The sequence below is a fragment of the Camellia sinensis genome, chromosome 5 (genome assembly GCF_055761805.1).
Source record: "Camellia sinensis isolate YWXY chromosome 5, ASM5576180v1, whole genome shotgun sequence".
In the NCBI taxonomy this organism is placed as follows: domain Eukaryota; kingdom Viridiplantae; phylum Streptophyta; class Magnoliopsida; order Ericales; family Theaceae; genus Camellia; species Camellia sinensis.
The window spans coordinates 164,020,825-164,046,594 of NC_138965.1; the positions used below are offsets into that span (position 1 = coordinate 164,020,825).

Here is a 25,770-nt window from a genome sequence, read left to right on the forward strand (position 1 = left end):
CTCCTATCTTTTAAAGCTTTCTTTTAAAAACTTGAAATAAAAGCAGTTGATTTGGGTGAGAAAATGCTATACAAATTAACAAATTTTATAAATTTTATTTATTAAAAGACTTGACACGTAAGGATGAAGTTTTAGAATAAAAAATAGATTGAGGTCTGAATGGGTTTCCAAAAGGGAGACAAAAAATGAAAAAGAAATAAAGAAATACTATTGATGAATTTAAACCAAGAACATATAGAGGGAGATTTATGGTTGCGTAAATGTTTCCTCAAGTAGAGAGTATTTACAAATAATAAAAATGCCTTTCTAATCATGTCAATGTGCAGGGCTGTATAGAACAAGAAAATCTATTACATCATAGTCGCATAGAGCACCCTCTTTTAAGGTTTTCTAAGCTTCCCTCAAGATGAACTGGAGAATATATATATGCACATCACAAGAATGGAGGCAACCTTTGGAAAATAATTCATCAGGACACCCTTACACTGATTCAGCTACTGACTGTCTGCTTTTCCACACTATTGGAGCTACCAGCATCCATACTGCACCCAAAAAAAAAAAAAAACAAAAGAACATTTTCTTCAGTTTGCTAATTTTTTGAAGGAGAAATTACAAGAAAAAAAAAAAAAAGAAAAAACCTTAAGCCCTTGTAATAAATCAAAAACTTTTTAATTGTTTCAATATAAACTCTTTTAACTTTTAAAATTGTACTAATTCTAACCATTTGTTCAACTAACAGAACATAGGGAATTTAAATAATTTAATCACTTTTTTGTTGGTAGCGTTGGATGGCAACAGTGGCTAGGGGTGATATTGAGTTGGGGAAGGGGAAGAGTAACGGTGGACGGGGAAAATAAATGAAGTGATAGTAGTGGATTGAGAAAGAGAAGAGGTGATGATGGATGACTAATGAATACAAAATGGATAATTAAAATTGATACAATTGTAAAAATTCTAAGTTTAAATTGAAACAATTAAAAGGGTCAAATTTTTGAGTTTTTTTTTTTGGGATTGTAATTTTTCCTTTTTTAATCATAGTGGCATCCAAAACTCTACTTTTTATGATAGTGAAATTTTTACTTAAAAATGAGTATAATAGCATACAACGTTCAAGAATGCCATGAAGTTTGCATCTCCGATGTAAACTTAGGGTTTTTGTTGAGTTAAAAAAGGTCGGTGCACAAAGCTCTCATTTATGGCAGGGTCTGGGAGAGGTAGTACGTTTTGTTATGTACTTACTGTAAAGGCAAACCGCAAGCCATTCGTTTACTATTCTAACCCAAGTGCTGGTCCAACCGACATCAATTGTCCACCTGCAAAGAATTCAATAATGTTCTTAGTAAAGGGTGGGCAAAAATGACAGTTCTAACCGTCATTTGGAAAAAAAAAAAAAAAAAACTGAATGTAAATGGACGGGGTAATTTAGATGGCTGCATAGGGCTAATTTGGGAATGAAAAAAAGGATTAATATAGCTTTAAAACATATTCTAATGTGCTTTATCTAAAAGTACTACTATTAGCATCACATCAATTATTTGAGATCCTCTATTTTTTAGTCTTTTTTTTTATTATTTATTTATAACAATAATAACCTTAAATGAAATTACTAAAAAGGATATCAAAAATTTTGAGACACTCCATCTTACAATTAAACTTACACATCCACTACATCATGAGTTAGGGTTTATGAGACCATCCACCTCTATCACTACCCATCTATCTTTCCCAATTCCCATCTTCAAAACCTACCTACCCTCAAAACTTTGAAAACCCTTCAACGGAAATATTCCGACAGCAATGGTGGCAGTCATTTGATCACATATATTTCTCCGGCAATGACAATGAGTGAAAGTTTTTTCAACAATCACAACTCTATGAGACGAAAGGAGTACAACAATAAAAATTTAGAAGAGGTTCATAACTATGATGTTGTTCTTAACTTAGAAGAGATTGGCCTTGTGAGGGTAAGTTTTTTGAAAAAGATGGCAAAAATAATAAAAACTGTTCGTCATTTTTTCGAGACTAAACTCCCGAACATATGACTGAAATTTGGCAACACAGGTCTAAACATTGTTTATTTATTCAGGAACAGGTAATTGAACATTTCTTATTTGTTCGGGAACAGATAACCGAAGCAGCAACAGAAATAGGCAAACAAAGGAGGTCAGACCACTCTTGGGTAGTCGACTAGTCAGTTGACGGGGTGAAATCCTGCCTAGTTTTGCTCACACAGAGAGTATACAAGTACAGTGAAATCATGGATAAATCACCGAAAACTAACCAAAGAAGCATGAAAGTAGATTGTGTTGTGTATGTGAAAAGAGGTAATAGAAAGAAAAGAAAAAAAAAAAAATCAAACAAATTGACAAATCTTGTAATAAAGCAGAGAAAAAATTTCTTAATCACCACAAATTTTTTTCGCTAGCTTTGGGAGGTTCCACCATTGTGAGTTTTGTTAAGGTTTTGAGAGAGGCTTTTTGGAGTGTGGGGGTGTGTATTTGAATGAGTGAAATATTTTTATAAGAATAATTTTGATATTATTTAGGGGGAGGAGAAAAGAAATTTTAAGAATTTTAAAATTTATAAATAGTGGTCTAAATAAATGGAGTTCTAAAATAATTGATGGGTGTTAATCATCTTATCTAATAGAATAGATAATAAATATATACACATGCACATAAAAATGAGTGCAACAACCTTTTCATGGTATGATGAGTATTCCAACCAATCAATAGCATAGCAAAATACATGGCTCCTGTGGCGAAAACGAAATGGAAGAAGCCAAACCCGTATGGAACATCTTCTTCAGACTCTCTTTCCTTCTTCTTAAACTGCACCTGTCGATGTTAGATGTGCATTTTTGTCAAAGCATTTTACTAATTGAAAGAGTTTGAGAGATACAAACCTGAAAACATTGGGAATCAATGCCTGTTGAAAATGTTGCAATAACAATTGCAAGTACTCCAACAACCAAGCTCTGTCAAGATATGAGATTCATGCAGTTATTTGGGGGAAAGATTCAAATACTAGGTACAATAGGAGTGACAACTCAGCTTTCTGATATATATGCGAACAAAATGGTAATGTAAGTATTGAGGTCCAAATTCCACTCTCTCTGAGGCCAGCTACCCGGGTGACATTTCATATGATTGGTAGGATGAACTTTTTCAAGTCTGGATAAACTGTACTCAGTGTTAAGAGTATAAGTTTGAATCCCTGCCTATGTGCGAGTCCGTGACTTACCGCTATATAATTGAGTGACCCTACTATATAGCAACCACATAAGGGTGACCTCTAGGGTCTCGACTCCTTATAGGGTCTAACCCTAGAGGTTCCCTCTTTGTGATTAGGCCTTTTAAAATGGTAATATAACAACAGCAAAAAAAAAAAAAAAAATCATGAGTTGAGCCTCCAAGTTATTTGAACTCGTAAATAGATATGAAAAAGTCAAAGATTCTTCAAAAATCCAAATATTACTATGATGGTTAACCAATCTCCTTTGGCTGCTGCTCCCACTTTCTTGATGCACTTTTCTTCCGGTGGTTCGCTGCAAACACAAAGGTGCAACTGTAAGTTTGTAAATTCAAAGATTAGGTGAAATTAAGGATAATTTGGTAAAGAATTTAGTTTACATTCAAAAAATCAAATAAGAAACTTGTGACTCAGGAGAAAAAACAAAGAAAAAAAAAGAGAAGAAAATGAAACCATGTGTCAGGTTTTCAGTTTAAAGTGACTGCTTCCTTGTGAGCAAGTAGATTTATGACTGCATGGACAAGGTTACTGAGGACAAGAAAACACACATGTTGAAATTCCTCTACATACTTGCCAAGGGAGGAAAACAAACATTTTTCTACTGACGAATTCTCACAATTTTACACTTGGTTTTGCATATGATGATCAATACCAATAATTTTTGAGAAATAATGTGGAAGAGAACCAGAGAGCAAAAATAAGAATTAGAGGGAGGAAGAGAGAAGAGGAAGAGGAAGAGGAAGAGGTCAACAAAAATTAGGGTTCCAATAATCTCAATCATGCAAAAAAGTAAGTTTCTCATACACCCTCTGTATATATATAAATTATATTCTACTCTCTACTAAGGGCATATGAAAAAATAAAATAAAAACTAGAAATAATCCAAATAAGGAAACAAAAAGCCTAATAAAACTAAAATTAATGCCTACTGCGCCTAATATACATCTTCAATCCTCCTCTTCGTTGATCCCCATTGGAACAACTTCATGGTAATATTGCGTGATTAGAAATGGGCCTATTGTTGTGTTTGAAGTTTTTAAATATTTATTTATTTTCTGGCGTGAGGGGTGTTTAGGCTTGTTCCAGCTTACATGCACAATATGAGGTTTATGAATGATGCATTCTAAGCAGAGCAGTAAATTTTTGAATATTATAATAGCATTAGAGTATTAGAAACCAAGCCTTCTTATGGCACTCCAGCAGAGGAACACCACATAAAGCCCCATAAGCCCTGGAGTCAAGAAGCCAGCATTCACCTGTTTCACACAAATTATATGTGTGTATATATATAATTTATTTTGAAACAGGAATGAACTGAAGCAGATACTGAAGATTGAAACTTACTTTTGGGTGGAGAGAGACACTGGTCATGAGTTGGAGGAGTACTAGTGTCCAGGTGATGAAGAAAATGTTAAGAAGGCACGATGAGTCTGGTGCATACCAAATGTACATCGAAATGATCCCCATAATGCATAAAACATATGCAGTTGTTGCAAGTAACATCACTTGGATATGGCTGCAATGCAAAAAGCACTCTAATTAGTCACAATTCCGAGGTCATTATAAAACACAATTGGCTATGCCATGTTTAAATTTGAAGTTGTGTTTTCAACACCCGACTTCACTGAATTGTTGTTCCACAGATTCACAGTAGTTCGTGAAGTCATGTTTTTATCCCACAAATTTAATTCTTCATTCTTATTAGAATCGGGTTTTGAAAACACGACTTCAAATTTAAAAATGTGTTTTGAAAACTATACTTCGCAAACTATCTGAGCATGTGGGAAACAAGTTGAAACAACTTGGATTAGGGAATTTGTTTTCAATACACTTGGGTTTGGTAAAAAACTCTTTGTAGTTGGATTGAATGAGGAGAACACTTACCATTTGTCAGAATTTTTGTCAGAATGACAACAATCATTTATCCATGTAATGAAACTGATGATGCTGATTAGCTGAATTAGTAAAAAGACCCTGCAAAGGATTATTAAAAGATCATAAGAAAGAGGCTTTAAGCAACATGAGAAACTAAACTGATGGACATATCTTGTTCTTCAACTTCCACAACAGCCAATTCTGAAAACATTATGCATTTGAAGACAAATATAGAGGAGGAATCAGTGATACCCGGCACCAAAATGTGCAAGATCCCCTGTCAAAAAGCAATGTATGAAAAGCATGATCAATATTTAAAACTATAAAAACTTGCAGATCAAAGAGAAGGAACAATTATCACAAGGTAGCTTAAGGACTAAATTACACTAACCATAAAGGTGAATAACAACTGAAGGAACAAAAAAGGGCAGCACCGTCAGTCCAATCATCAAAAGAATCTTGGCAGACCACCATCCAGAATGCCACAATTCTCTTGGTGTGCACAACTTTGAGGTACCAACTGTAGAAAGAAACATTACAAAATAGAATATCTATTTTGTTATTAAGGTTCATGCCATCTACCCACAAAGGAATGGAAGGTTTTCAGAATTGAAATTGAAGATTGAATTTGTTATTTTTTATTTTTAATGATATTTTTTGTCCAATGGTACTAGGCTTCACAATAGACCCAGATGAAGGTGGAGTGAACATTCCACAAGATTTGAGTTGCACCATCCCATTTATTTCCAATTGTAGTAGTTCTCACTTCTTCTCAATCCTTAATGTGCTTAATATATCCAAATTCTAATAAGTGCTTCAAATTCTAAGAAAGACACACACAGACGAACCAAAATTTGCATACCACATTCACATTATCAGTGCATAAAGAAAAAGTAAAAGAAACACACACACATACACAGGAACAAAAATTTGCATCCCACATTCACATTTTTGGTGCATAAATAATCTTTTCTTTTTCTTTATTTTTTGTTCGTAAACCTTGATATTTTCAGAAATTTCCACACTGTTCTTTTCATTCATAGAAATCCTTTCTTCTCCTGAAGGTTGAAATGGTTTCTTACCTCATTTTTTTTGTTTCTCTTTGGGTCCAAAAATGTGGGGGTCCAAAACAGGAGAAAACTTTCTGAGAAAATGTTTTGTACACCTTGGGGATTTAATAATTTCCGTTAACTACTGAGAAACTCATACATATTATTAGCAAGAACTAAACTGCTAAATTGAAAGGATACAAAACATCCCAAGCTCACTCGCAGAACTCCTTCTGTCCCCAAACACTCCTTGCCACCTCCACATCCTTTTAGTCCTGTAACCAAATCAAATTATGTTAGCATCCAACATGCCACACATGAAGGGCAATGCATGTAAGAAACATGACTGAAGTGTGTTGTGATTGTAAGAAATCTCATAGGAAGTAAAAGTAAATCTCTCAAAATGTTCAGACTTGTGGACATCAATGGTAAACTTAATAGTATATAATGGTGGCTCTGATGTCCTTCCAATTTTGTTTTCATGGAACTAACTAACTACTATCTCTCTCTTTTAAAGCAAGAAATCATATGAATATGAATTCAAGAAAATAAATAAATCTTACTTTCCATTTCTTTCAAGGCGCTATGGCCATAATCTCGAACTGCCCATGCAAGAAAAGTTGCAACGAGAAACATTAGGCCATAAACATATCTGGCCATCCAAGGGTTGGAGCCATTATAGAATTGACTGCACCAAGAGCCCTTTGTGAGCTTGGCATACCGGTCAATGGTGCTGTTAGTCGTGCCCTCCTCCATTTCTTCTTCAATGCGGCAATTATTTTCCACCACATACAGTATCAATGGAGAAGCAAAGAACTAATGGATTTGGTTCCACTAGTTTCTCTTCAACTGCAATTCAAATCAATAATGATGTTTAGTACTTAGTAGGACATCAGTGTAGTGTTTTTCCAAGTGGGGCAAAGTTCATGAAAAAAACAATGAGTGACCGGTTTCAATTGTCATGACAGTAGACTCTGAAGGGTTGAAACTGAAATAGGGAAGGGTTTTTACACTTAATAAATTTGTACAAACTTCTCTTACAACTGATGTGATATGCAATAGTAAAACTTTAGAATTTGAAATGGGACCCAATAAAATAACATAATTGGAGCAAAGTTTGTTTTATACATAAGAAGAGTTTGTTTTATACAACTCAGAGTATCGGCCTCCAAACATAACATCTTACTCTTAATTCTAGGGGTGTACACGGTCCAGATTGGTCCAGTTCTGAGAAAATCTAAGAACCGAACTGATCCTAACGGTTTTGTAATTTTGAGAACCAGACTAGACCATTATACTTGTAAAACCGGACCAGAACCAAACCGAAATAACGGTTCAGTTTCGGTTTGGTTTACGGTTCCAAAAATTTCTATTCACAAGAATAAATTATTAATATTAGCAAAATAATTACTCAAACTAATTACATTTAACTCATGATAAAAATTAATAATATTAAGGCATTACTCAACATTACATATCTATATCATCCTAATATCATTAAAATTACAAAAAACTAATTAATAAAAATAAAACTTGATATTATATATATTTATATATATCTTTTAAAATTCGGTTCGGTTCGGTTCGGTTCGAACCGTGGTTTTTTCATAAAATCCATTAACCGAACCGTTTTTATGGTTCTCATATTTCTTAAACCGAAACCAAACCGGTTCTTAATAGACCCGAACCTACGATTTGGTCTGGTTTGGTCAGGATTACCGGTTTGAACAGATTTTTGAATAGTCCTACTTAATTCAGTACATTAGAGTGATGTAAGCATTTATGTTAGCATTATTGGACATCCCTTTCGATTGTACACATACCAGGGTACAAGAAAATCCTAGTTTTTCTACCAAATGCAAGTTGTTTGAAACAGAATTCTTAAATTTAAGCAGTTATAAACTAATTTATTGAACCTAGGATTAAAACAGAACTCCACAAAACAACTTCGGTTTGGGAAATAAGTTTTAAACTGCTTGGATTTGGCAATTTTGATTTTAAAAAACAACCAGCATTGGTAAAAATCTCAGAAAATCACATTCAGGTAAAGTTACAGGACTCAAAAAGTATACATTAACATGGATGTACACTGTTCGCTGGCCTTAGTTCACACTTTAGTTATGCTATAGGGTAGCAGGACAGGAATGATAGACTGACAGGTAATCAATAAACAAAGAACAGAAAAAAGAAAAGAAAGGACAGCTAAAGAAATTGATCTTTCATAATTGCACATGTATTAGATTGATCTTTAATGCTGATGCAGATGTCTGATTATGTAATGGTTACACTTATGCAGCAACTCTGTGTCCCAGTATAGCAAATATCCTACCTACCTAGCAAATTCATATGGCTCATGATTAGTGATCACCCAATACTCTGCCAACGGCAATTTGCTCACGAATATGATTTGTTCACCCACCTATACAGGTGCGTCTTTCAAAGTTTATTTATTTATTTATTTATTTTTTTAAATCTTGTTTTCAAAACATGACCTCAGGCTTGAAATTGTGTTTTGAAAAAACGAATTCAAAAATAAAAATTAAAAAATTTGATTTGTGCCACTATCACTAGTTTCAATCATGTGAAGTCGAAAGTTAAGGTGTTTTGAAAACACGACTTCAGTAAAGGCGTGTTTTCAAAACACAACTTTAAACTTAAACTGTGTTTTCAAAACATGACTTCACAAAATAAGATGAGTTTGAGAAATAAGTTCAAAATTAATAATAGTAAAATATAATTGCTCTCATAGCACTCTCAATCTTACAATTTTAAAATTTGACGCTCTCACTCAACTCCGGCTCCGGCTCTAGCACAAGCACTACTCAACTTAGGGTCCACACCAAACTACCTTTTTGTTTTTTGTTTTTGTATCATTTGATACTTCTACCCCCAACAACTCATTGATTTACATTTTGCAACATCATTGTCATCAATAAATTGAAGTAACCACAAATGGTATAACTGTACTTTTAAGTCACTAAATCACTTTCTCAGTGTTTCTTTTGCTTTCCCTTCTTTCTCTCCATTAGTATATTGAAAAAAAAAAAAAAAATTAGAGTTGAAAAAAATAAAATAAAAATTTCGTAATTATGAAGAAATACACTTATCTAAATATCTGAAAAGAGAGAGGTTCTGTATTTCATTTTTCAGTTTAGATGAATTTCATTGAAAATAGACCAATCATATACTTGCAGCAATATAAATAATATCTAATTTTTTTAAATAATTGAAACTTTTTCAAATAATTGCAAAACCAAATGACAACAACATTGAATCGTAAATTACATGATTATATATACACATTGAATTTTCATTTCACGGTGTGATCAAGTCCCAAACATTGAAGTGATTAATGAAACAGATCAAATACTATGAACAGAGTCACAGTAGAGCTGAAAAAGTCTGAGAAACATAATGTCACATAACTATAATGCATTGAAGATCACAAGAGAAGTGTTAAATTTGAGACAGAGAAGATTGAATTGAAACAGAACGTACCTAATGAGAAGGAATTAAAAGAATCTGTGATGGAGATCTAAATCAGAGACCAAGTTTCTTTCTCAGAGAAGAAACTTCAACAACCTCTTTTCTCTCTTTTATTCGATTCTGGTTTCTTCATCTTTGCTCTTCTTCGCTTTTGTATTTTTAGCTATACACACACACATATATATATATATATATATATATAGAGAGAGAGAGAGAGAGAGAGAGACAGAGAGAGAGAGAGATTGCTTTTTGGTGTGTTGCTTGCCTTGGTTCTTTTTTCCCGCTTCAAGGTTTTCTGTTTCAGCTTTTCAGGATTGTATCTTGGAAGGTTTAACTACTCTACTCTTTATATATTCTCATTCATAAAATACAAATTTTAAAAAATTAGAGAATGTTTGGTTTGTGTTTGAGAGATGTGTTTTAGAGATAAAAAGTATAAAAAATTGTTTGGTTTGGTTTTTTCAAAAGATGTTTTGGAAAATTATTTTGAGAGAGAGTTTTGGAAAAAGTGATTGATTTGATGTGTGTGAGAGAGAGATTTGTTTGGAAAACTTGTTTAGTTTACAAGTTTTGAGAAATTTTTTTGAAAAAATTTGTTTGGTTTAATTACTTTTAAAAACTTATTTGTAGAGAAAAATTCTTAAAATTTTTTTAGAAATACAAACCAAACGAACCCTAAATATTTAAATCATATATTAAATTCAAATTTAATGGAGAATTTGATGAAATTTAAGGATGAATGTAATCATTTTCATCAAACTTGGATCGAATGATTCAAAATCATTCAAAAATTAACTCGGTTTGGTTTTGAGACTCGAATTCTATTTTTAAGTTTTTGGTTTTTTTGTGTTTTTTGTGTTTTTTTTTTTTCTGCCGTCTTTAACAGACTTTAAAAAAAAAATTTATTCATAAATCCTATTTGAAGGTGTTTTAATTCAATAAGTACATCAAGGAAAATTATAATTTAATTAATCTTATGTAATTATATTTTTATTTTATAAGGTCTTTTTTTTCTCCTTTATATTATTTATTGGGCTATTATACCTTTATATCTATTATGGATATGTATTACATAGAAAAATGATATACGTATTTCATTTTTATTGCTACCTCTATTTTTGTAGTTACCATTATTCACGTTTTTCTTTTTAATCAGTTTCATTCACGTTTGTGGTATTGTTTCATTGTGCTAATGTTTCAAAACTCTCTATTTGGTAGGATTTAGAAACTCTAGTTTACACATGATAGTAAAATAATATTATTTTCCTCTGTTGTTGGGGTGAAACTGTGTTCCTAAGTTATCACTTTGTGTTCGAAGTTCTGTGTTCGTCCATTGTTGCTCTATGTTCGAAACTCTATATTTTTCCATTGTTGTAAGTAGAAGCTCTATTTATGTCCAGTCAATTTTTTTACAAACATATTCTTCAAATATGGGTTTGATTTGATTTGAATTGGTAGAACGATAAAATTGCATATATTGTTAATGATTGTAATAATGATAAAGTTGATGATAAAGATGAGAATGTGTGTGATATTTTTTTGTTTTTATAGTGATTAAGTTTTTTTTTTTTAGATTTCTAATTCTATTGTTGTCATTGTTTTTATTTTTTTGTCAATTAGTGTAAATGTTCACATTTCACATTGTTTGAAAGTCTTAAAAATAAGTGTTGAAATATAGATATAGACATAATTATATATTTTGTAAGATGTGAATATTCACATATCATTAGCTATTTGTTACTATACTTATTATTTAAATAATTATTTTTTGTTACCATTAAACAATTGAAATAGTCATATTTTTTCTTTCAATTTTGTTTCATGTTGCAGTGTGAATGTTTAAATTTGTATGAATTTAGTTTTTCTAAGGTTAGTTATATATTATTTGTAAATTGTGAACATTCACATTGTATTTTGGTATAAGTTTTTTTTTTTAATTTTTTTTTCAAAAGTTAGTTGCATTTTGTTTTTTTTGTTTTTACTATGCTTGTTGGTTGAACAATCATTTTTGTTACCATTAAACAATCGATATAGTCGATTTTCAATTTTTTTTTAATTTTATTTTATGTTTTCACGTTGCAGTGTGAATGCTCACATTGGTATGAGTTTTTTTTTTTTTTTAAAAAAAAAAAACTAGTTCTATATTAATTGTAAATTGTGAACACTCACATTGTATTTTGGTATAAGTTTTATTTTTTTGAAAGTTAATTATGTTTGTTGTTTTTGTTAATATTTGTTTGTTGAACAATCATTTTTGTTACCATTGAACAATTGAAATAGTCGATTTTCACTTTTTCAATTTTGTTTTATGTTTTCATGTTGTAGTATAAATGTTTACATTTGAATGAGTTATTTTTTTAAGGCTAGTTGTATGTTAATTATAAATTGTGAACATTCACATTGTATTTTGGTATGAATTTTATTTTTTTAAATGTTAGTTGTATGTTTGTTGTTTATTGTGAATATTTATATTGTATTTTAGTATGTGTTTTGTTTTTTCAAAAGTTAGTTGTATATTTGTTGTTTATTGTGAACATTCACCTTGTATGTTGATTTTCATTCATATTTTTTGTTGCGTTATTTTTAAAATTTTCAAATTATAAAAAGTTCAAAATTCATAATTTGATATTTTATCTACGGAATGTATGAGAGATTTTCTCCTTAGAATAAGGAAAAGATTTTCTCCATAAAATAGCGAAATTTTTTATATTTAGAATGAGGAAGAAATTTTCTTCATGAAATGAGGGTATATTGTTATGTATTAGTTTCAAAATAAAAACATGTGCAAAAAATTAAAAAGGATGATTTGGTCATATTATATTAAATAAGAATTAATGAAATACTCAAAAAAAATATGAGTTAGATAAAACACTTAAAACGAGAATTTATTAAAAAATGATCCTTTTTAAAATATTGTTGTCATTGTTTTATTTTATTTTATAGATGCAATTAAAAAGTAATATATTCATGAAGTAATCTACAAAATTTTACTAAATGCAAAAAATAAGTAAATTTTCATTTTTTTTTTTGTATTTAGTAGTATTTTTCAGATTTCTTCACAAATATTTTAGTTTTTAAGTATATCTAAATTAGGTACATCTTAATAATAAAATATAAAATTATTAAAATATGAAAAAACTTTACTAAAGATGAAAAAAAAAAACTCAAAAGTAATTTAAAAAATTAAACCAAATCAAGAATGAATTAGATTGTTCATCAAATTTTCAACAGTTATATTTGTACTTAAATTGATGTTGTTTTTTATATATATAAAAGTAGGTATTGGATATAGTTTTGTTTCATATGAAGTGGTAAAAAATGATTTTCGGGAATTTTTAAAAAATATTTCATGAAAAAAGTAAGTATTTAATAAGGCCTTGTAAAAAGTACTAAATACAAAAAAAATATTTTATGTTTTTTCTTTTTCCAAAAATAGTCTCTCAAAGAGAGAGATTTCTATACTATTAGTCAGTCTCTTTTACATTAGGTACCAATTATTTTATATTAAAATTGTGCCAAATTTTAGGTTAATTAATTGGTGACTTACGAAAGATAAACTAACAATGGCAATTGATCGAAATACCCGTGAGGGTGTTTATCACGCGAGAATGTCGATTATTCGAAAGTTAGAAAATGGTAAACTTCTAGTACAAAAATCTGTGTCATATTCCAAACCTGCTATCACTTATTTATATACAAATAAGTGACCTTTGGGAATAGGTATAACATCAACAATCACCAAGGTTCAATCAGAGTTGTGTCAATAAATGTTTGAATTCAAACCATTAACTAACTAACAGATAGTTTCATTATTCTTGCGGGAAGGTTCTTCAGCATTTCAAGAGAGAGAAGTTTGAGTGAAGTGAATCACACCAAATTATGGTATGGTCACTCTTTATTCCATCATCTCTCACTTGAACACACCATAATAAGATGATAAACCTGAGTTGAGCATTTTAACCTTGGTACCAATATTTGCCTCATGCCAACTTTCATTTATGAAATTACCTCATAGATCGACGTCTGATTGTGACTTGGCCATACGTGCGCACGTTTTTGCCACCAATCTGACCGCACCCGTACGAATGTGTTCTCCCACTGACAACACATTCCAGATGACTTCAATTCACTATATAACAAGTGAACGACATTAATTTTCAGTGATGGGTTCATAATCCATACCCAATCACCATTGATGACTTCAGCCATACACATTTTCATGTGTCGACTTACACTGAAATTATTGTTAAGTACTTCCTTTAAGTCCCATTCCTGAAGGTTTTCCTTAAGACACCTTATCAATGACTTTTTGCTGTTCAAGTAGACAATATCATCTAGTTTGCACGTTGCATATTATGGACTTTACATCTCATGCTAACTATGATATATGTACCTTGTCAGTTCCTCTATCTTGTTACCTGACCAAACACATGTTTCCATGCAAGATAGAGTCGCAAAACATCGGTTATCTAGGCATCCCCAGAGTCATCCGACTATGCTCTTATATAAGTAGCTAAATCACCTAGTTAGGTATTTTTCAATCCCATATTAGCTATATGTTCTCTGAATTTTTCCAGAGACAACCCTTTGGTCATAGGGTCAGTCACCATCTCTTCTGAGGGTATATTGTTGACTTTAATTTCACCTCTCTCCACTATGTCCTGAATATAGTAGTAACTAACATCAATATGTTTTCCCTTAGAGCTATTTGCTCCACTTTTTATTAATGAGATGGCAGACTGATTGTCACAAAACATACTGACCGGTCTGACAGGCATATAAAATTGTAAACTGTCAACAAATCATTTTATCCAAACCGCATTACTAACGACTGTGCTGCAAGCTATGTATTCAGCTTCCATAGTATACTTTGCAACACAACTCTGTTTCTTACTTAACCAAGAAACTGCTGTTCCATCAAACAAGAACACATGACCACTAGTAGATTTTCTATCATCTACATCTCTTGCAAAATCCGCGTCAGTGTATCCTTTTATGTCTAGATCACACAAACCAAAACATAATTTCAAAGTTTTAATGCCTTTTAAATATCTGAATATTCTTTTAACTGCTTGCCAATGTTCCTTACCTGGATTGGATTGAAACCGACTTACCAATCCGACTGCATGACAGATGTCAGGTCTTGTACTTGTCATCGCATACATTAGGCTGCCTACTGCCTAGGCATACGGGACATTTCTCATTTCCTCATCAGACTTAGTTTGAGGACTCATACTTTTACTAAGACTTTGTCCCTTGCAAACAGGCGTACTTAAAGAATTACAGTTATCCATATTAAATGTTTTAAGCACCTTGTCTAGATATTTCTCCTGATCTAGATATAATAATTTTGAATTTCTATCTCTTGAAATTCTAATTCCTAGAACATAGGTTGCAAGACCCATGCCTTTCATTTCAAATCTAGATGCCAAGAAATTTTTGGTTTTCATAATCATATCTGGACAATTTCCTGCTAACAATATGTCATCTACATATAAAGATAATATTGCTAACTTGTCATCATTTTTCCAGATATAAACACAATGATCTAATGGACTCACAATATAGCCTATTTCTAAAATGGCTTGGTGGAATTTCAAGTACCATTGTCTTGAAGATTGTTTAAGTCCATATAAAGATTTCTTCAACTTGTAGACTTTATCCTCATTGCCTTGGTTCTGAAAACCGTCAGGTTGCATCATATAAATTTCCTCTTTTAATTCTCCATTGAGAAAAGTTGTTTTAACATCTAATTGATGCAATTCCAAGTCCATCCTGGTGACTACCGCCATTAGAATTCTTATTGAGGCAAATTTTGCAACAGGAGAATATGTATCTACGAAGTCTATTCCAGGTTGTTAAGTGAAACTCTTGGCTACTAACCTAGCCTTGTATTTCTCCAAACTTGCATCTACTTTGAATTTCTTTCTAAGAACCCATTTGCAACCAATGGCTTTTCTTCCATTTGGGAGATCAGTTAATTCCCAAACATTATTTTTCTTGATCGAGTCAAGTTCTTCATTCATAGCCTCAAGCCATTGTGTAGCATCATTGCTACTCATTGCTTCATTATAACTAGTAGGATCATCTACTAAGTTATTAAGTTCTTCAACTTGAAAGACATAATGATCTTTCAAAAACGTAGATGGACGTCTTGCTCTCTTACTCCCACTTATCTCAGAATTCGAAGCAGGGAACACAACATCATGTAATTTGCGTTTGCTCCCACTATGAGATGGTTCGGAGAGAATATGTGGGCTGTGTGACAAAGAAGGAAGAGAAAAATCCTAAGATACGTCAGAGAGCAATTCAATTTGTTCAATAGGAGTAACAAGATCAGTGGATTCAAGAAAAATAGCATATCGACTTTCTATCAATCCACGTTCGGGATGGTAAAAACGATAACCACTCCCATTTTCGACATAACCAATAAACTTGCATTCCCAAGTTTTGCTTCCCAATTTATCCCGTAAAGGTTTAGGAATAAGTACATGTGCCTTACATCCCCAAACTTTGAGATTTTGAACATTAGGTTTAGTTCCATGCCAGCATTCATAAAGAGTTACAGGTTTGGCTTTTGTTTCAACTCTGTTTAAGATGTACGCAGCGGTGGACAAGGCTTCCCCCAAAAAATGAATAGGAAGATCAGCATGAGCCATCATAGACCTTGTCATTTCCATGAGAGTACGATTTCATCTTTCTGCGACCCCATTTTGTTGTGGTGTGTATGGCATTGTAAACAAATGTTTTATGCCATTGTCCTTGCAAAAAAAAATCCATAGCTTCATATTCGCCATCTCTATCATTATTCAAGTGTTTAATGGACCGACCAAGTTGCTTTTCTACCTCTAATTTATATTCCTTAAACTTGTCAAGTGCTTCTGATTTGTGTTTAAGAAGGTAGATATGTCCATATCTTGAATAATCATCAGTGAAAGTAATAAAGTATTCCATGCCTCGATGAGTTTTAGTTCTTAAAGGACCACAAATGTCCGAATGAATTATTTCAAGTAATTCCGATGATTTCCAATGTTTAAAAAATGGCTTGGTAGTCATTTTACCTTTGATACATGGTTCACATACATCAAAATCATTGGACCATACTTTAGACAAGAAACCACTTTTAAACATTCGAGACATTTTATTTTTATTAATGTGACCTAATCTTAAATGCCATAAATAAGAACTATTACTAGTAGAAACATGCAAATAATCAGAAATACATACTTTATTATCACTAGGAAGAGAGTATATGTCATTCACTCTTGCACCTTTCACTAATACACTTCCTTTCTTAATCAATACTGTGTTAAACCTAAAATTAATCTCAAAATCTTTTTGAGTTAACACCGGAACTGAAATTAAATTTCGCTGAATGTTGGGTACATAAAGCACATCATGAAGCACAATAGAAATTCCATCAATAGAGAATTGATAATTGCCGATGTCCAAAACATCACTATAGGAGTTGTTGCCTATGTAGATTTTATGTTCACCAACCTTCTTTTTAGTAAAATCCACGAACATGTCTTTATTTTGGACAATATGTCTAGTTGCATCAGAATCAATCCACTATGAATTTGATGAAGGCTCAAGCATCATTGCTTCAGAAATTGTCATGGCAACATGGTTATTATCATTTTTTTGCTTTTTCTGAGGGCAATTGGCTTTGATATGACCTTTTTGACCACACTTGTAACATGGACCTATCTGATGCTGGTGATGTTGTTTCTTTTTCCATTCTTGCAGTTTCTTCCATCCTTTCTGAAATCCCTTATTTCATTTTTTCTTGAAAAAAGTAGTCTTTTCTTGTTGAATGGTGTGTGGGTATTATTCTATGGTTGTGGTGAAGATTGTGCCATCAACAAGTTAGAAGACAATCCTTCTTTATGCCTGCACTTCATTCTTTCTTCTTCCAAAACTAGGAGTACAGGCAATGTTACCATTGAAATCTCTCGTCCGCTATGAGTTAGAGATGTGATAACATGAGCCCAAGACAATGGAAGATTATTAAGTATGGTCGTTACTTGCATCTTGCCCGACAAAGAATGACCAGTGTTGGATAATTCTTTAGCAATTAATTCCATTTGATTAACATGATCACCAACACTATTATTATCACTCATACGAGTGTTATTATATTTGTCCAAGAGCAATTGAATTTGAGTATCCGATCGAACTCCATACTTACTTTCTAGTGCTTTCATTAGTTGTCTTGCAGTTTCATGTTCTTCAAAAAGCAGAATAATGTTATCTTTCATATTATGTAACATAGTTGCCTTGGCCATTGCATCATCTTCTATCCATTTATTTTGAAACCAATTAGAATCATCATCTGGTTTAGAAGTGGATAAAGTATGCAATGTTTTCTTATGTGTAAGAAGATAAGAAATGTGGCATTTCCATGCTCAGAAATTATTTCCATTAAGCATCTCGATTCTTGAAGAATCCATTGTATTTTTAATAGCTATATTAAAAACAAAATGTGTTACTATGAAAATTCAAATGTGAATATGAAACTTTCAAATGTGAATATTACAATATTAAACTAAAAATAAAAATAAGCAAAATTAAAGACAACAACAGGCCTTAATAAGGATAAGCCTTGTAGTTGTTGAATCGGCCCCAATGATGAAAATGATGTGAAGGAATGGAACGGTACTGTTGCCTTGTAATTATAGACCCAATACTTTGCTTATGAGTATTGTAATAATAGTTACGAGTCCAAGGAACACAATGATGCCTTTTAAACAATGGTTCTTTGAATGTTTTCCTTGGTAACACCCTTGGATAGTCTCCTCCTCGAATTTTGTTTTCAGAAAATTTAGTACAACGATCCACGGAAAAATTCTTAGAAGAATTATGGAAATTTTGGCTTTTGAATGAAGGAAAACGGCCTTGAAATGAGCGAGAACGAGCCAAAAAATCGTTTGGACTAGGCTGCTGCCGGTCTAAGTACTGTGCTGGACTGATTTAGACCGGTTGAGATTGAACTGGTGCGAATCACTGGTCAACGCGTGGATCAGTGCGCGGGTCAGAACGTGGGTCGGGCGAGACAGACGAACGCGGGTCCGGGCACGGTGCGCGGGGCGTAGGGGCGACGTGCAGATCTGGACGTGCGCTGGGCTAGTCTGCGCACTGGGCTGGCTGCGTTTCTAGGCCACTGGGCTGCTGGGTCATGCCTGTGTCTATGGGCTGTGCTTGGCTGTGGGTCGTGCTTGAGCTTCTAGGCTGAAGAAAATTCTTTTTAATTTTGCAGCCCAAAGGAATTGATTTTCTGGCAGTTATTCTTATTTTTGGGCCTTTTCCTTTAATTTTTGAATGTGGCCCAATGGAATTTATATTCAATTCAGATGCTGCAATGGCTCCAAAGGTGTTATTCCGGTCGTCTTCTTCGACAACGGGAGTCGGAGACCACAAACTAAAATTCAAATTTTGAGGATCAAATCTACGCCGTTTTTCATAACGAATTTCACCATTGTGATCAAAATTCTGAGAAGAACAAGATGGTGCCAATTTGGAGACGCAATTTGAACCGAAAATATTTTATAAAATTGTTTCCAACGGTACAATTCGGCCTCACTTTCGACAAGGTTCGGAACAATAGCACCACCAACGGTTATTTTCTTTGGATAGTTTTCTGGGAATACAACACGTTGATGATGATTAAATAAACAAACGGAATTAACCAAAGACCGAAGATTGATGATCAATTATACTCTGAATTTTCGGTAAAAACTTTTCAAAAAATTTACGTTCTTCTGGACTGTAATTTGACATCTGCGATTATGTGTACAAACCCGCTCTGATACCACTAAAAGATAAACTAACAATGGCAATTGATCAAAATACTCGTGAGGGTGTTTATCACGCGAGAATGTCGACTATCTGAAAGTTAGAAAATAGTAAACTTCTAGTACAAAAATCTGTGTCATATTCCAAACCTGCTATCACTTATTTATATACAAATAAGTGACCTTTGGGAATAGGTATAACATCAACAGTCACCAAGATTCAATCAGAGTTGTGTCTATTGATGTTTGAATTCAAACCATTAACTAACTAATAGATAGTTTCATTATTCTTGCGGGAAGGTTCTTCAGCATTTCAAGAGAGAAAAGTTTGAGTGAAGTGAGTTACACCAAATTATGGTGTGGTCAGTCTTTATTCCATCAACTTAATCCATTTGTTATCACTTTGTGATAAATTGAAAATTAAGACTTGTTTAGTGTAGTAGTTGTTGGGTCTTCAATATTTATTTTCAAGCTTTATAAATATACGAAAAGGTGAAAACTTTCAAATATACAATCACTTTTAAAAAAATTCATTTTTAATGAATCCAAATTTTAAATCACTTTCCTATAAAATGATTATTTCTAAAATATGATTGTTGTATTAATTATTTTATTTTTTTCACTCTCGCGCATTACTGTTAATTTATGAATATGAGCAATGTATGTTGAACAATATGAATGAGAATAAATCATATGAGAGTATTATATAATCGAAAGTGAAAGTTTTTTAAAGAACAAGTATGGATGAACTATCAAAATATAAAAAAAAATTTTGGGATAGATATCAAAATATAACAATTAGTGTGTTTGGTTTGAGTTTTTTGAATTAAATTTTTTGAAAACTGAGTTTTATGATTTTCGTACTTTTTTGTTTTTAGTGAATATTTTTAAAATTTTAAACATTTTTTTTTACTTTTTTAGATGCACCTTACTTAGATGTATCTAAAAAGTAAAAAATTGTGAAACAATATTTTAAAAAATTAATAAATACATAAAAATATAAAAAATGTACTGAATTCTCTTATTTTTTTTTATATTTTTGGTATTTAGTGAATTTTTAAAAAGCTTTTTTCACAATTTTTTTTTTATGTTTTAGGCATATTTATGTTAGGTATGTCTAAAAAGTAAAAAAAAAAATCCTTAAAATATTAAAAAATTCAGTAAAAATAAAAAAATACAAAAAATAAGAAAGTAAAATTTTCTGAAAAGTGTTTTTTGAAAAAATAAAACCAAGCAAAGCGATTATGGCATGCTTTAGAATAGTGACTTGTTTTAGAGCATCATATCCACAAGAATTTAAATAATTTTTTCAATGACTTTCCAAACTATTTGGGCACTATTTTTGTCAAAATTGAATGATTTCCTACTCTAATGTATGACTAAAAATGAGGTGTTATGATCAACAGAATATCTGAATGAAACCAATTATTAAAGGATAATTATTGAATAGCTTTAAAGGGAGAAATTTATTGGAAAATTCTCTTTTAAGTATTTGTATTTAGGGTTGTAAATGAGTCGAGTTGAACTAAGTTTTAGTATATTTGAATTTATTTATTAAGATTTTAACAAACTCAAACTCGAGTTCAATAAAAATTTAACGAACGAAGTTTGAGTCAAGTTGGTTTGGACTTGACTCAAGTTCGAACCTATTCACAAACCTTAACAAGCCAAAAAATTTATAAATTCATACTTGTGTATGAGACTAAAGTTATAATTAAAATTTTAATTGTACATTTATATATACAATATATATAAACATATTAAAAAAAAGTTAATATTTTATCAAAATAATAATATCTACTACCTTTATTATATAAATGTACTCTCTATATATTTTTTAAAATATATAAATAATATATTTATCTTATTTTATATATATATATATATATATTTTACATTATTTAATATATAAATAATAAATATTAAACGAGTCGAGCTTATGAGCTGAGTTTTAGAATGTTTGGGTTTGTTTATTAAAAATTTAACGAGACTTGAACGTAAAAAAAAATTTAACAGCCGAACTCGAACCTGTTCACGAAAGGCTTCGTTCATTTGCAACCCTACTTGTATCCTAATTATTTTAGACATTTGATCCACCAAATCTTAGTTATCATATTTGATGATACAACGTGTTCCAAATGGAACGGGTCGAATTGATCCACGCTTCCTTAACCGGTGTCCGAGGTACCAAGATCACCGAGAGACCTGCACAAGAGTTCAACGGGGAACAGGGAGTCCACCAGCGAACCCTCCGACGAGCAAGTTAGAAAGAGAGATGGAATGTAGAGATAGATTAGTGATAGAAAAGCTTAACCTTCTTATTGTCTTCGACGTCTGCTTATATCCTCTGGTAATCATTTCGTTGTCCCTTCCGACCTATCATCTTGGCCGAAAGTCTATGCTCTTCCTTGCCTTGTTCATGGTGAGGCCGTTCTGCCTCGACAGGGAGGGGTTATTGCAATAAATGCTGTAAGTGACTTCATTAATGGCTGATGTGCAGTGCAATAACTTTGCAGGATCTTTGTCTGCTTATATGGCTTGTCATTCTCTTGCCACGTGTTTAGATGTCATTGGTTCTTAATGCCATGTTGAGCTCCAGCAACGTTGGGTTTTAGTATTTGAATTATGTGTTGGGCCCTAAATGGTGGGCTATACCCTTTATGGGTTTACCCATGTCAGTAGTCCCCCATTCCCAAGTGCAGCTTTAGTCCAACAAAGGGAATAAAGAAGAAAACAATAGTTGTGAGAGATCGATGGAGCGAAGACCAACCGTGAGGAGGGCCGACCGCGAAGGGGGACTGAGGGGAGGGACCGACCGTGAGAAGGGCCGACCACGAAGGGTGACCGAGGGAAGGGATCGACCGTGAGGAGGGCCGATCGTGAAGGGTGAACGAGGGAAGGGACCGACCGTGAGGAGGGCCGACCGCAAAGGGTGACTAGGGGAGGGACCGACCGTGAGGAGGGCCGACCGCGAAGCGTGACCGAAGGGAGGGACCGATCGTGAGGAGGGCCGACCGCGAAGGGTGAATGGCAATGCGTGGGGCTCGAGGAGCGGCGAGGCACGTGGTGAAGTGAAGTGGAATAGACAGGGAAGGGAAAAGGGGCAGTGGATCGTAGTCGTACACGTCGCGAAATCCCGTAAGGGGGAAGGTTAGGCGTTGAGAAAGAAATGAAGCGATTGGTCAATATAGGGTGTGTGAAAAGGCGGTTTTAAAAATATTCAAGCTGGCAAAATTTGACCTTGACCCTTGGAATACAAGCAAACCTTGGGCGTTTGGTTTTATCCGTTTTACCTATCTTTGTGCAAAAAACCAGCACGTTCCAGAAGTAAACTCGTTTGTTTCTAGTGATACACCCTTGCAACATTTTGTGAACTTTCTTGTGCCTGCATCTGAAGCCATTCGCAGACACACAAGAGAAATGGCTCAAGAGGAAGCAGCAACCGCAAGGCTTGATTCGTTAGGCGATGATGACATGGTGGAGTTGGCGGAACAATACCGTGTGGAGCGAAGGGAGGGGGGTAGTTAGTGAGGCGGTGCGGGCTCACCCTAGGACAATGATTGCAGCCGCGAGACGTATTAGTCAAGTGGAGCCAGACCACTGGCACACCAAACCAGACAAATCCATACTTACAGCAGAGGAGTTGGAGGGAATAAGAAGGAAGTACCAAATTCCCTCGGAAATAGGGTTGAGGCTGCCCACATCTAGGGAGAGGGCGTCAGATGTGCGGCCGGATGAATTCAGTCTCTACGAGGAAGCGCTGCGAGGAGGTTTGAGGCTATCTCTCCTTCAAGTAGTGGTGGACGTGCTGAACAAACTAGAAGTGGTGCCAGGGAAGTTGATGCCGAACGCTTGGAAAATACTGATGGCCTGTGCGAGTTCCTGGCAACAAGTAACCGGAGGGGTGGCCATGACTGTGGAGGAATTTTTCTCCTGCTACAAGGCCTCCGATCAACAGGAGACGTGGGTGACGTTGCAGGCAGTGGCAGGGCGAGGTGTAGTGGCGGGGCTGCCGTCTTCGGTGAAGGGATGGAGGCCGAGATGGTTTTTTGTGTCGGCGAATGGTGGAAGGGGGGTTCGGACAACATGGAAGGTCCCCACGAAATCAATCGAGCCCAAGTTGGACGGGGCGACCGAAGACTGAGTGAAGATGGTGAGGGAATGGAGGGAACATAAGGGAGTGAGGTAGGACGAGTTGGTCCTGCCTTCAACGTTGTTTGCCCTGAACTTGGGACCGCAACCGTTGGGGGAGGATTCGACAAGGGAGGACCTGGAGGTGCAGAGGAAGGCGAAGAAGGAGGAGGAGGAGAGGAGATTGTTCGCTAGAGCAGACAAATATTAAGAGGCAAAGTTGGGGCCTACTTACTGACACGGGTAAGCCCATAAAGGGTATAGCCCACCATTTAGGGTCCAATACATAATTCAAATACTAAAGCCTAACGTTGCTGGAGCTCAATATGGCATTAAGAACTAATGATATCTAAACACGTGGCAAGAGAAGGACAAGCCACATAAGCAGACAAAGATCCTGCAAAGTTATTGCACTGCACATCAGACATTAATGAAGTCACTTACAGCATTTATTGTGATAACCCCTCCCCGTCGAGACAGAACGGCCTCACCATGAACAAGGCAAGCTAGAGCATAGACTTCGGCCAAGATGACAGGTCGGAAGGGACAACGAAATGATCACCAGAGGATATAAGCAGACGCCGAAGACAAGAAGAAGGTTAAGCTTTTCTATCACCAATCTATCTCTACATTCTATCTCTCTTTCTAACTTGTTCGCTAGGGGACTCCCTGTTTCCCATTGAACTCTTGTGCAGGTCTCTCGGTGATCTTGGTACCTCGGGCACCGATTAAGGAAGCGTGGATCAGTTCGACCCGTTCCATCTGGAACACGCTATATCATCAATATTTAAGGTATTTTTAGACAATTTCACCTTTACAAATATTTTTTGAACCCTTTGAAACTTGTTGATGGGAATATTTATATTAAATAAATTTGATAGTATGAATGTTCACATTGACAATATGAAAGCTCACATTATGAAATATTCACACTGTCAATGCGAATATTAATGCGCTCTTCATCCTATTATTATTAGGGATATTTTAGTAACTATATCACTCATAAAACTTATTGGAACATAAGAAAATAATTTAGATTAAATAAAATATAAATAGGTAAAGAGAAATTTATGAATAAATGCCCCATTTAAAATAGCTTGTGTTATTATTCTCATGTTCTTTATTAATGATGTAATGGACAAATTTATAAGTGGAACAATGTTATTAGGTAGTTGAGTGATAAATGTCCACTTGTTTTGTGATTTCCATTTGTCCATAGCGTTGCATAAACAGTATCACATATATTTTGATTTTTTATTTATTTAAAATCTATTCGAAGAATTTGTTTTGTGCAGTGTCACTTGGTAAAAAAATTATTTATAATATGAAGAAAATTATATCCGCATAATCATAATCTAACAACTTTAAAAATCCAACAGAAAGCCTCTTAATAGGAAAACAACTACAACAACAAGAAAAAGCTCAACAATCAACAGATCTATTTTATATAATCCAATACTTAAAAGTAATAGTAAAAATAAATAAATAATCCTTCCAGGATTTCATTAATAATTACAATGATTTTTATTCATAAAGTGACATTATTGATTTATGTGATTTATCTAAGTCTAGTTTTTTGAGGTCACTCTCTATTATGATGAAGAATGCGTAGGTTTTTACCATTACCAAGTGTGGGGAAGTATTTTATGAATGACAACACATGGTTAAGGTGACGTCGAAATGTCAGCCGAGGTGCCACGTAGCCTAACCATACTTGCCGAGATGATCTTAGCTAGGCCGAGGTTATTTGCGGAGATGTCAGAATTCAAGATAAGCGGATAAGGGACATGAGTCCTAGAGCGGGGAAAGGTCTCAATCTAGATAAGGATAAGGCTCCTGAAGAGTTTATCCCTGTCTAGCTGAGAGTCTAGGACGAACATTGAGCCTGAGTCCATTGAAGTGAGGCTTCTAAAGGAATCAGGTCACTATTGGTTATAAAAGTAAGGCACCCTCGTGGGCCGAAAATAAGTTCTTTCTTGTAAGTTTAAGTACTATTTGTGAATGAAGTACGACGGGAGACCCAAAGAGTAAGGCACCTACAACATGTGTATCAGGTCCAACAAAAGAAGCTTAGGAAAAATGAATACCAGGGACGGACCAATGGTTTTTTTTATTGAGGTAGACCTGGATATGGTGCAGCATCCACACAACAATGCCCTGATGGTAACTTTGAAGATTGGAGA

The 25,770-nt window shown here is 33.8% G+C and overlaps 1 protein-coding gene across 4 annotated transcripts; it reads right to left on the reverse strand.

The window, feature by feature from the left end:
• Nucleotides 1-186: 186 nt before the first annotated feature.
• LOC114267439 (uncharacterized) lies at nucleotides 187-9,985 on the reverse strand. Of its 4 annotated transcripts, none has more exons than XM_082870338.1 (14): nucleotides 9,675-9,829; nucleotides 6,898-7,025; nucleotides 6,740-6,778; nucleotides 6,378-6,451; nucleotides 5,519-5,678; nucleotides 5,380-5,404; nucleotides 5,137-5,226; nucleotides 4,597-4,768; nucleotides 4,435-4,508; nucleotides 3,478-3,547; nucleotides 2,906-2,977; nucleotides 2,698-2,831; nucleotides 1,240-1,313; nucleotides 187-542 (listed from the first exon to the last, which is right to left on the reverse strand). In XM_082870338.1, exons 2-14 carry the CDS (start codon nucleotides 6,965-6,967, stop codon nucleotides 481-483), a joined length of 1,116 nt encoding a protein of 371 aa, XP_082726464.1. In that variant the 5' UTR covers nucleotides 6,968-7,025; nucleotides 9,675-9,829; the 3' UTR covers nucleotides 187-480. The 4 variants fall into 4 exon arrangements, with proteins under 4 accessions (XP_082726464.1, XP_082726463.1, XP_082726462.1 ...); XM_082870337.1 differs by having other exon boundaries at nucleotides 2,698-2,837; XM_082870336.1 differs by having other exon boundaries at nucleotides 6,740-7,025; nucleotides 9,675-9,985.
• Between the last annotated feature and the right edge of the window lie 15,785 nt (nucleotides 9,986-25,770).

Bases quoted from the DNA above. Each gene is read 5' to 3' on its own strand.
- LOC114267439 (XM_082870335.1), bottom strand. From the start codon at position 6,932: ATGGAGGAGGGCACGACTAACAGCACCATTGACCGGTATGCCAAGCTC. The intron at 5,405-5,518 runs GTTAGTGTAATT...GCTTTTTGACAG, and splicing joins AGTTGTTATTCACCTTTATG to GGGATCTTGCACATTTTGGT. The intron at 2,978-3,477 runs GTAATATTTGGA...ATATCTTGACAG, and splicing joins GAGATTGGTTAACCATCATA to AGCTTGGTTGTTGGAGTACT.